The following is a 12,063-nucleotide window of genomic DNA, read 5'->3' as shown; positions in this document are numbered from 1 at the left end:
GTTTTGATCTCTACATTTAAGAAAGGATATACTTGCACTGGAGGCAGTGCAGCAAATATTTGTTAAATGGGTCCCTGGAATGAGGGCGTTGTCGTATGGCGAGAGGCTGAGTAAATTAGGCCCATATTCTCTGGAGTTTAGAAGAATGAGAGGCGATCTAATTGAGACATACAAGATTCTGAAAGGGCTTGATAGGGTAGAAGCTGAGAGATTGTTCCCAATGGTCAGGGAATCTAGAACACAGTCTCAGGATAAGGGGTCAATTATTCAGGACTGAGATGACGAGAAATTACTTCAAAGGGTTGTGAAATCTTTGGAATTTTCTACCCCAGAGGGTTGTGGATGCTCCATCATTGAATACATTTAAGGCTGGGATAGACAGATTTTTGGTCTCGCAGGGAATCAAGGGATATGGAGAGTGGGCAGGACAGTGGAATCGAAGCCCAAGATCAGCCATGATCGTATTGAATGGTGGAGCAGGCTTGATGGGCCATATGGTCTATTTCTGCTCCTATTTTTTGTGTTCATTTCACCCTCAAACCCCTACTTATAGATAATAGGTTCAATCATTACTAACAGCAGCATCTCTATATTAAATAAAATGCTTCAATTTTTAAAAAAAAGTATAATTCAGGCAGTGCCATGCTTTCTCATTACTGTCCACCACGCTCTGTTGTGCTCCCCTTTGAGCCACTGGGTGGGGTGGGGGCTCAGGGAAGAAACACTGGTGGAATTCATAATGCTAATTACAGTCAGCAAAGAGTGGAGTGTGTCACAGGAAAAAAGCACGATCTTACATTTTCATAATCATCGTCATCATCCTCAGACTCCTGACGTTGGCATGGCTGTGATTGAGACCGGAGTCGAGGAAGTGGTTTTTCAGGTTCGACAGAACGAAAACTTTGTCCTTCAGGAGATATCCGGCTACAAGAAATAATGATTTATTGATTCTTAGTTGTTATGTATTGGCCGTGACCTTTCTTACATTCTGATGTATCATCTTACAATGTGAGTTGTCCTATATTACACATGTTATATGTACATACACTTCATGGTGTAAACTATTACAGAAAATGTGCAGTCCAGAAACTGAAATGTGGTTTTTATTGGGCCAGATTTTGCTGTAGGTGTAGTTAAAATGTGGATATCATGAAGTTGCTCTCCCAGTTGCTCTGCTCCTCCAGAAGTGCTGCTATACCGACATCTCGATGAGGGCCTCAGCATTCAATAAATGAAACGGCATGAACTTGCGGTACTTATAGATATCGACTAAGCTTGCCAGAAAAAGTTAGGGTTTTCCCATTGCAGTGTAAGTAAATTATTAATGTGTGGTAACAACTTCTCTGGCACTGAAAACTAACTTTAACAAGCATGAAATCTCATTCCTGCGATTTGAATTATTGTTAAAGATGAAAAAAATAAGTTTTTTACTTCTTCTTTGTCTCTTAATCCCATCGTATTCCCCCTCTTTATTTCATTTTATTTCATTACCCATCTGGTTCATTAATGTCCTTGAGGGAAGGGAAATCTGCCATCCTTACCTGGTCTGGCCTACATGTGACTCCAGACCCACAGCAATGTGGTTGACTCTTAACTGCCCACTGAAATGGCCAAGCAAGCCACTCAGTTCAAGGGCAATTAGGGATGGGCAATAAGTGCTGGCCTAGCCAGTGATGCCCACATCCCATGACCGAATAAAGAAAAATTCTGTACCTGATTTGACATTCAATTAAATATCCTTAACTGACACTTCCTGGTTCAGCAACTATTCTATAATCTGATTAATTAAAAAGAAACGCAATTGCTTGCCCTTTTCTCAAATTGTCAGTAGAGGCATGACGCTATTTTGGCTTTCTAATTTACAGTACATTCCAGTGCAAAATCCCATAAAAAATCTGTGGGCAAGTGCAAGTGTAATCAATGGCAATTCACCACTATGGGCAAAATAAAACCCAATAATTCCTGTCAAATTGCACTGTTATCACCTAAAGGTAATTTCCTCCCATTTCCTGATATGTCTGTAAAGAGAATTATTAAAGAGAAATCACTCATTTTACAAGATCCCTCTATGTTTACTCAGCAATCTTCTTCACTCCAGCAAAAAGCTTACCCATTAAATAACAGCATGGCATCCATGGCTTGGCTCCCTCAGTTGGCTACGTATGTAATAGCATATTTTTAAACATTAAATCCCTTCTTCAAAAAAATTAAAATGCTCAATGATAATAACTGTTAACTGCTAAATACATTGAGCTCGATTTTGCAGTTAACGGTGTTTGCCACTGACCTTGAAGAAAGATGACCACAAAGATCTAGCGATCTCTGTGATGCCCCTTTCCAAATGCAGTTTAAATCTGGCACCAAGTCAAGGTGCTCTCCAGGCATACAGCAGCAGTGATGTCAACATGATAAGGAGCTAATCCCATTGAAGTATTCTCACAGACAGCAAACCAGAAGTTAAAAACACTTTATTCTTCACATTTAATTTAAATTTTCATATAGTGAAATAACTGATGACTGGATTCAGATAAAAGCTTAACATCAATGTAAACAAACTTTACAAAAAAGTTTAATTGTATGTGAAATTTATCAGAATGGAGAAATTTGATATTCCCCCAATATAAATTTAGCTTCTTAGGCAAGTCAAGGTGTAATTCTGAAATTAGTATGCTGTTAAAAATCTAGTTACACTTCATTCAACAAAGTGGAACTTTTTTTTTAAGGGTTTACACCATGAGGCCAACTGTGTAAAAGTGGAAATTCCTGTCAATTCTGATTGCTTATGGACTGAACTCTGGGGGATCTCAATAGTGCACCGTCTGGAGGGTCACTTACAGCAACTTCTGGATTTCCATGTTACCCCATGCATTGCTCTCCTGAAACTGAGAGCACATGGCAGCAAAAGCCAACAGTTTCACCGGCATTATCAGTACAAAATCTTGGCCACTGAATTGAGAAATCTACATTTATCAAAGTATCCATAGATCCAAACATTATATTGCAGAGTTATACAAAGAAATTGCTGACTACCCACAGTTGTGGCTACGGTGGTACTTTTTATCCACAAGCATTAATGATAGAAGAAAATTGCTTGCCCTTTAATTAATTAGATTATAGAATAGTTGCTGAACCAGGAAGTGTCAGTTAAGGATATTTAATTGAATGTCAAATCAGGTACAGATTTTTTCTTTATTCGGTCAAGGGATGTGGGCATCACTGGCAAGGCCAGCACTTATTGCCCATCCCTAATTGCCCTTGAACTGAGTGACTTACACAATACAAGTAAAAGGACTTTGAATGTGTGTATTTACTTATCAACCACCATTCAGTAACGAAGGAAGTAAAGCACGTGCAATTAAAAAAAGACTCATGCACTCTGCTTTTTGTCTTACCATTTTTTCAATAAAACTCACAAAAAGGTCAAAGTACACATATGCCTTCCAAATATGAATATTGAGGTCACATGCCCAATGACAGTAAAATAAAAGCAAAATACTGTGGATGCCGAAAATCTGAAATAAAAACAGAAAGTGCTGGAAATACTCAGCATCTGTGGAGAGAGAACTCGATCACAGGCCTGATACATTAACTCGGTTTCTCTCTCCACAGATGCTGCCTGACTTGCTGAGCATTTCCAACACTTTCTGTTTTTATGCCCAATAAGAGTGTCCATTAATCATTTTTTTTTGATTAATCAGAAATCCAATGAGCAACATCTGGATGTCCAATTGGCCACATGTGGTTAGTGACTAATGTCTTGGACAGTACAGTTATGTCAAACAATCTAAAATTTCTGAATCATTTGATACATGAACCTTCAGATTTGCAGGTCTCTTATTTCTTGGCAGACTCTATTGAACTAGAAAGCAGCCTCTCCATTATGTTGAGTTTATTGGCTCATCATTCTCACCTATAATGTGGAAGTATTAGAAGGATATCATAGAGGAGGGAATCTTAAAATGGCTGAGAGTGATATTATGACATAACATTTTAGACAAATGGGGACTATGGGAACGGTAGCATAGTAGTAATTTTTTTTTATTCGTTTGTGGGATGTGGATGTTGCTGGCTAGGCCAGCATTTATTTCCCATTCTTAATTGCACTTGAGAAGGTGGTGGTGAGCTGCCTTCTTGAACCACTGCAGTCCTTGGGGTGTAGGTACACCCACAGTGCTGTTAGGAAGGGAGTTCCAGGGCTTTGACCCAGTGACAGTGAAGGAACGGCGATATAGTTCCAAGTCAGGATGATGTGTGGCTTGGAGGGGAACTTGCAGGTGGTGATGTTCCCATGTATCTGCTGCCCTTGTCCTTATAGGTGGTAGAGGTCACGGGAATGAAGGTGGATGCTGGATTAGTAATCTAGAGACCTAGATTAATGCTCCAGAGACATGAGTACAAATCCCACCAAGGCAGCTGGGGGAATTTAAATTCAACTAAATTAAAAGATCTGGAATAAAATGCTCGTCTCATTAATAATGATCATGTTAAAAATCCTTCTTGTTCACTAATGTCCTTACCTGGTCTCGCCTACATGTGACTCCAGACCAACAGCAATGTGGCTGACTTTTAACTGCCATCTGAAAAGACCTAACAATCCACACAGTTGTATCAAAACTGTTACAGAAAAGTTATAGAGAGATACAGCACTGAAACAGGCCCTTCGGCCCACCAGGTCTGTGCCGACCAACAACCACCCATTTATACTAATCCTACATTAATCCTATATTCCCTACCACAACCCCACCATTCTCCTACCACCTACCGACACGAGGGGCAATTTACAATGGCCGATTTACCTATCAACCTGCAAGTCTTTGGCTGAGAGGGGGGGATATGCCGGGCCATGATGTTACAATTTGTGGTTGAATACAATTCTGCTGCTGCTGATGGCCCACAGCACCTCATGGATGCCCAGTTTTGAGTTTGTAGATCTGTTTTGAAATCTACCCTATTTAGCACGATGGTAGTGTCACACAACACGATGGAGGGTATCCTCAGTGTGAAGATGGGACTTTATCTCCACAAGGACTGTGTGGTGGTCACTCCTATCAATACTGCCATGGACAGATGCATCTGAGACACGTAGATTGGTGAGGGCAAGGTCAAGTAGGTTTTTCCCTCTTCTTAGTCCTCATGCCACCTGCCGCAGACCCAGTCTAGCAGCTATGTCCTTTAGGACTCGGCCAGCTCAGTCAGTAGTGGTGCTACCAAGCCACTCTTGGTGATGGACATTGAAGTACCTCACCCAGAATACATTCTGCACCCTAGCCACCCTCAGTGCTTCCTCCAAATGGTGTTCAACATGGAGGAGTACTGATTCATCTGCTGAGGAGAGGGGGCAGTAGGTGGTAATCAGCAAGAGGTTTCATTACCCATGTTTGACCTAATGCCATGAGACTCCATGGGGTCCAGAGACAATTTTGAGGATCCCCAGCGCAACTCCCTTCTGACTGCATACCTCTGTGTTGCCACCTCTGGTGGTTCTGCCTTGCCGGTGGGACAGGACATACCCAGGGATGGCGATGATGGTGTCATGGACATTGTCTGAAAGGTATGATTCCGTGAGTATGACTATGTCCAGCTGTTGCTTGACTGATCTATGGGACAGCTCCCCCAATTTTGGCACAAGCCCCCAGATTTTAGTAAGAAGGATTTTACAGGGTTGACAGGGCTGGGTTTGCCATTGTCGTTTCCGGTGCCTAGGTTGATGCTGGGTGATCCGTCCGGTTTCATTCCTTTTTTAGACTTTTCTCTGGTGGTTTTGTACAACTGAGTGGTTTACTAGGCCATTTCAGGGGGCATTTAACTACAGTGCTGTGGGTCTGGACTCACATGTAGGCCAGACCAGGCAAGGACAGCAGATTTCTTTCCCTATAGGTCATTAGTGAACCAGATGGGTTTTACAACAATCGACAATGGTTTTACGGTCACCATTACTGAGACTAGTTTTTCTTTAATTCCAGATTTACTAATTGAATATAAATTTCGTCAGCTGCCATGGTGGGATTTGAACCAGTGTACCCAGAGCATTAGCCTAGGCCTCTGCATTGCTAGTCCAGTGCCATTACCACTACACCACTGCCTGCCCCTTGTTTCTGCTGCAGCTGTTCTTCTAGGTGGTAGAGGTTGTGGACTTGGAAGGTGCTGTCAAAGGAGGTGTGGCGAGTTGCTGCAGTGCATCTTGCATATGGTACACACTGCTGCCACTGTGCAGCAGTGGTGGAGAGAGTGGTGAATGGGGTGCCAATAAAGTAGGCTGCTTTGTTTTGGATGATGTCGAGCTTGTTGAGTGTTACCGGAGCTGCACTCATCCAGGCAAGGGGAGAGTATTCCATCACACTCCTGACACTCCTCATAGATGGTGGATAGGCTTTTGGGAGTTGGGAGGTGAGTTACTTGTTGCAGAATTCCCAGGCTCTGACCTGCTCTTGTAGACACAGTATTTATATGGCTGCTCCAATTAAGTTTCTGCTCAATGTTATTGGTGGGGGATTCAACGTTGGAAATGCTGTTGAATGTTCTTTGTGCTATGTATGATCCCAACAAGTGGAGATTTTTCACCGATTCCCATTGACTCCAATTTTGTTCGGGATCCTTGGTGCCACACTTGGTCAAATGCTGGTTAGAGGTCAAGGATAGTCATTCTCACCTCACCTCTGGAAGTCAGCACTTTTGTCCTTATTTGGACAAAGGCTGTTATGAGGTCTGTCACTGAGTAGCCCTGGTGGAACCCAAACTGAGCATCAGTGAGCAGGTGGTTGCTGTGTACGTGCTGCTTGATCGCACTGTCAACGACACATTCCATCACTTTGTTGATGATTGAAAGTGGACTGATGGGGTGGTAATTGGCCTGATTGGTTTTATCCTGCTTTTTGTGGACAAGACATATCTGGGCAGTTCCCATATTGTCAAGTAGATGCCAGTGTTGTAGTTGTACTACAGCAGCTTGGCTAATGGCATGGCTAGTTCTGGAGCACAAGTTTTCAGTACTACAGCTGGGATGTTGACATGGCCCAATAGCCATTGCTGTATTCAAAACCATTCAGTGCCTTCAGCTCTTTCTCGATATCACTTGGAGTGAATAAAATTGGCTGAAGACTAGCATCTGTGATGCTGGGGACCTCAGGAGAAGGTCAAGATGGATCATCCACTTGGCCCTTCTGACCTTTAGATGGTTGCAAATGCTTCAGCCTTGTCTTTTGCCCTGACGTGCTGGGCTCTGACATCATTGAGGATGGGGATTTTTATGCAGCCTCCTCCTCCTCTGGTTAGTTGTTTAATTTTCACTACCATTCTTGACTGGATGTGGCAGGACTGCAGAGCTTTCATCTGATTGTTTGGTTTTGAGATTGCTTAGCTGCTCATGCTTTTTAGCATGCACATAGTCCTGTGTTGTAGCTTCACCAGGTTGGCATCTCATTTTTAGGTATGCCTGGTGTTGCTTCTGGCATGTTCTCCTGCACACCTCATTGAATGGTAATGGTAGAGTGAGGGATATGCCGGGCCATGAGGGTACAAATTGTATTGAATTCTGATGGGGTGATGGCATCCCTGAGGCGCTGAGGGGCCAGTTTTGAGCTGCTAGATCTGTTCTGAGTCTATTCCATTTAGCATTGTGATAGCGCCACACAACATGATTGAGTGCTTCCTCAATGTGAGGAGTTCACAAGGACTGTGTGGTGGTGACTCCTACCAATATTGTCATGGACAATACCCTCTACCATTACCATCAAGTCAGGGGATCAACCCTGGTTCAATGAAGAGTGCAGGAGGGCATGCCAGGAGCAGCACCAGACATACCTAAAAATGAAGGCGTCAACCTGGTGAAGCTACAACACAGGACTACACACATGCCAAACAGCGGAAGCAGCATGCAATAGATAGAACTAAGTAATTCTACAACCAATGGATCAGATATAAGCTCTGCAGTCCTACCACATCCAGTCGTGAATGGTGGTGGAAAATTAAACAACAGGAAGAACAACAGGAACAACTGCAGCAACGCACCAAGGCTCCTTAGCACCTTCCAAACCCGCGACCTCTACCAACTCGAAGGACAAGGGCAGAAAATGCATGGGATCACCACCACCTGCAAGTTCCCCTCCAAGTCACACACCATCCTGACTTGGAACTATATCGCTGTTTCTTCACTGCCGCTGGGTCAAAATCCTGGAACTCCCTTCCTAACAGCACTGTGGGTGTACATACCCCACATTGACTGCAGCAGTTCAAGAAGGCAGCTCACCACCACCTTCTATGGGGCATAGAGTATAAAAATTGGCAAGTCATGCTGCAGCTGTACAGAACCTTAGTTAGGCCACACTTCGAATATTGCGTGCAATTCTGGTCACCACACTACCAGAAGGACGTGGAGGCTTTGGAGAAGGTACAGAAAAGGTTTACCAGGATGTTGCCTGGTATGGTGGGCATTAGCTATGAGGAGAGTTTGGAGAAACTCGGATTGTTTTCCCTGGAACGACGGAGGTGGAGGGGCGACATGATAGAGGTTTACAAAGTTATGAGTGGCATGGACAGAGTGGATAGTCAGAAGCTTTTTCCCAGGGTGGAAGAGTCAGTTACTAGGGGACATAGGTTTAAGGTGTGAGGGGCAAAGTTTAGAGGGGATGTGCGAGGCAAGTTCTTTACACAGAGGGTGGTGAGTACCTGGAACTTGTTGCCGGGGGAGGTGGTGGAAGCAGGTTCGATAGCGATGTTTAAGAGGCATCTTGACAAATACATGAATAAGATGGGAATAGAGGGATATGGTCCCCGGAAGTGCAGAAGGTTTTAGTTTAGACAGGCATCAAGATCGGCGCAGGCTTGGAGGGCCGAATGGCCTGTTCCTGTGCTGTACTGTTCTTTGTTCTCAAGGGCAATAAGGGATGGGTAATAAATGCTGGCCTGGCCGGCGACACCCACATCCCATAAATGAATAAAAAAGAGGAGGCTCCACAAACATACCAATCCAGCACATCAGTGCAAAAGATAAGGCTAAAGCATTTTCAACTAACTTAAGCCAGAAGTGCTGAGTGGATGATCCATTTTGGACTCCTTCTGAGGTCACCAACATCGCAGCTGCTAATTTTCAACTAATTCGATTTACTCCATGTGATATCAAGAAATGGCTGAAAGCATTGGATACTACAAAGGCTATGGGCCCTGATAACATGCCAGCAATAGTACTGAAGACCTGTGCTCCAGTACTTGCTGCGCACCTAGCCTAGCTGTCCCAGTACAGCTACAACACTGATATCTCCCAGAGAATGTGGAAAATTGCCCAGGTATGTCGTGTCCACAAAAAGTAGGACAAATCCAACCCAGCCAATTACCACCCCAACAGTCAACTCTCGATCATCAGCAAAGTGATGGAAGGTGTCGTCAACAGTGCTATAAAGCAGCACTTGCTTAGCAATAACCTGTTCACATGCTCAGTTTCAGTTCTGCCAGGGCCACTCAGCTCCTGACCTCATTACAGCCTTGGTCCAAACCCTTGACATCAAGGTAGCATTTGACTGAGTATGGTATCAAGGAGCTCTAGCAAAACTGGAGTCAATGGGATTCAGGGGAAAAGTCTTCACTTGTTGAAATCATACCTAGCGCAAAGAAAGATGGTTGTGGTTGTTGGAGATCAATCATTTCAGTCCCAGGACATCACTGCAGGAGTACCTCAGGGTAGTATCCTAGGACCAACCATCTTCAGCTGCTTCATCAATGACCTTTCTTCAATCATAAGGTCAGAAGTGGGGGTGCTAGCTGATGATTGCACAATGTTCAACATCATTCGTGACTCCTCAGATACAACCTGTGTCCATATGCAGCAAGACCTGGACAACATCGAGGCTTGGGCTGATAAGTGGTAAGTAACGTTTGCGCCACATAAGTGCCGGTCAATGACCATCTCCACTTGACATTCAATGGTATTACCATCGCTGAATCCCTCACTAACACCACCCTGGGGGTTACCATTGACCAGAAACTTAACTGGACCAGCCATATAAGTACCGTGGCTACAAAAACAGGTCAGAGACTGGGAATTCTGCAGTCAGTAACTCACCTCCTGACTCCCCAAAGTCTGTCACCATCTACAATGCACAAGTCAGGAATACTCTCCACTTGCCTCGACGAGTGCAGCTACAACACTCAAGAAGCTCGACACCATTCAGGACAAAGCAATCTGGTTGACTGGCACCCCATTGACCACCTTAAACATTCACTCCCTCCACCACAGATGCACAGTGGCAGCTGTGTGTATCATCTGAAAGATGCACTGCAGCAACTCACCAAAGCTCCTTCAACAGCATCTTCCAAACCTGTGACGTCTACCACCTAGAATGACAAAGGCAGCAGATACATGGGAACACCAAATTCCCGTCCAAGCCACACACCATCCTGACTTGGAACTATATCGCCTTCCCTTCACTGTTGCTGGTTCAAAACCCTTCCTAACAGCACTGTGGGTGTACCTACACCGTATGGACTGCAGCGGGTTAAGAAGGCAGCTCACCACCACCTTCTCAAGGGCAATCAGGGATGGGCAATAAATGCTGGCCTAGCTAGCAACAGCCACATCTGAAGAACAAAATTTAAACATTAGAATAAATAAATAAATGAGTTAAGCTGAAAGACCACCAAGGGCCAGGGCATGATAAGATATCTCAAGTCCTGAGGGATCTGAGGTAGGAAATTGCTGAGGCCCGAGAAATTATTTTTCAGGGCCCTATTGACAGTAAATGTTTGTCAGAGAACTGAAGAGTGGATAATGTAGTACTTATTTTTAATAAGAGAGACTGATTAAGCATTAAAATTAGTGGTATTGAAAATTTCAGAATTTTTAATTACCACATATCTGATGAGAAAATAGTTAGGAGTAGTCAGTGCAAGTTTCAAAAGGGATGATCTTGCTTGACAAACCTCAGAATTTTTTGCTAAAGTAACAGATAAGGTAGATGAGGGAAATGTAGTAGATGTAGTATATGTAGACTTTAGGAAAGCTTTTGACAAGGTATAACATGGGACATTACTATAGAAAATGAAGGGGTATGGAATTAGAGAGAGGAGTGGATTAAAAATTGGTTGGAAGGGGAAAAGCAAGGAGTATATGTTAAGGTCAGTTTTTAAAATGTGGCCAGAAGTGGGTTTTGTCTTGTCTGTCTGGGTTCAGTTCTGTGGGCCACTTATGTTCAGTGTTATAAAACATTTCGATATAGGTCTAAAGGGCGTGTTGTTGAAATTTTCAGCTGATACCAAGATAGGAGGTATCACAGCTGCAAATGGATATTGATAGGATGAGGGATACAGCTAAAAGGTAGCAGATGGAAATCAATGGCTTTCAGCGTGACATCATCAATTTTGGTTAAAATGAGCAATGATTATACTCTAATAGGCCTTGGAATGAGCAATAAATGCTAACCTTGCCAGCGATGCCCACATCCCACAAATGAATATATGAAAATAAAAAAAGTTTCTTTTTGCTCTCTATCAATTTCTTACAGTTAATCTTGTATCTGTGTCCCTTTCTGTCATATATTCTGTATTCTGCTTCCTTCTAAAGAAAGACCTAAATTCTTTGTATTTATATTTCCTCAGCATCCTGGTGAATCTGCATTATACCCTCAATATCTGTCCTTTAGTGTGGAATCTAATACTGCACACAAGACTGAAATTGAGATCTTATTAAAGTTCGATATAGTCTCATTACCTCTTGGTATTTATATTCTATACTGCTTGTAAGAAAACCTAGAATTCCATTCGGCTTTACTTTATCCCCTTATGCTGTCTATGTCCTGTGAGCCTGTACCCGAAAATCTTTCTCCTCTGGCACAGTAATTCAACAACAATTTATATATATCATTTGGTGAGTAAATGCTGCTTGATAGCATTGTCGATGACACCTTCCATCACTTTGCTGATGATTACGAATAGACTGATGAGGGGGTAATTGGCTGGACTGGATTTGTCCTGTTTTTGGAGACAGGACACAATTAAACAATTTTCCACTTTGTTGGGTAGGTGCTCATGTTGTAGCTATACTGGAACAGCTTGGCTAGAGGCATGGCTAGTTCC

General features: G+C 43.2%; 1 protein-coding gene across 2 annotated transcripts in view; it reads right to left on the bottom strand.

Annotated features, from left to right (window-relative positions):
• sh3bp2 (SH3-domain binding protein 2) overlaps window positions 1-12,063 on the bottom strand; it is a 170,172-nt gene that overhangs the window by 24,553 nt on the left and 133,556 nt on the right. For both annotated transcript variants that reach the window (XM_068029233.1, XM_068029234.1), the window contains one exon: window positions 798-924. In XM_068029233.1, coding sequence (XP_067885334.1) covers window positions 798-924 — 127 coding nt within the window. The remainder of the gene's footprint in view (window positions 1-797; window positions 925-12,063) is intronic.

The sequence above is a fragment of the Heterodontus francisci genome, chromosome 4, assembly GCF_036365525.1.
Source record: "Heterodontus francisci isolate sHetFra1 chromosome 4, sHetFra1.hap1, whole genome shotgun sequence".
NCBI lineage: Eukaryota > Metazoa > Chordata > Chondrichthyes > Heterodontiformes > Heterodontidae > Heterodontus > Heterodontus francisci.
This window is presented reverse-complemented; position numbering and strand designations above follow the sequence as displayed.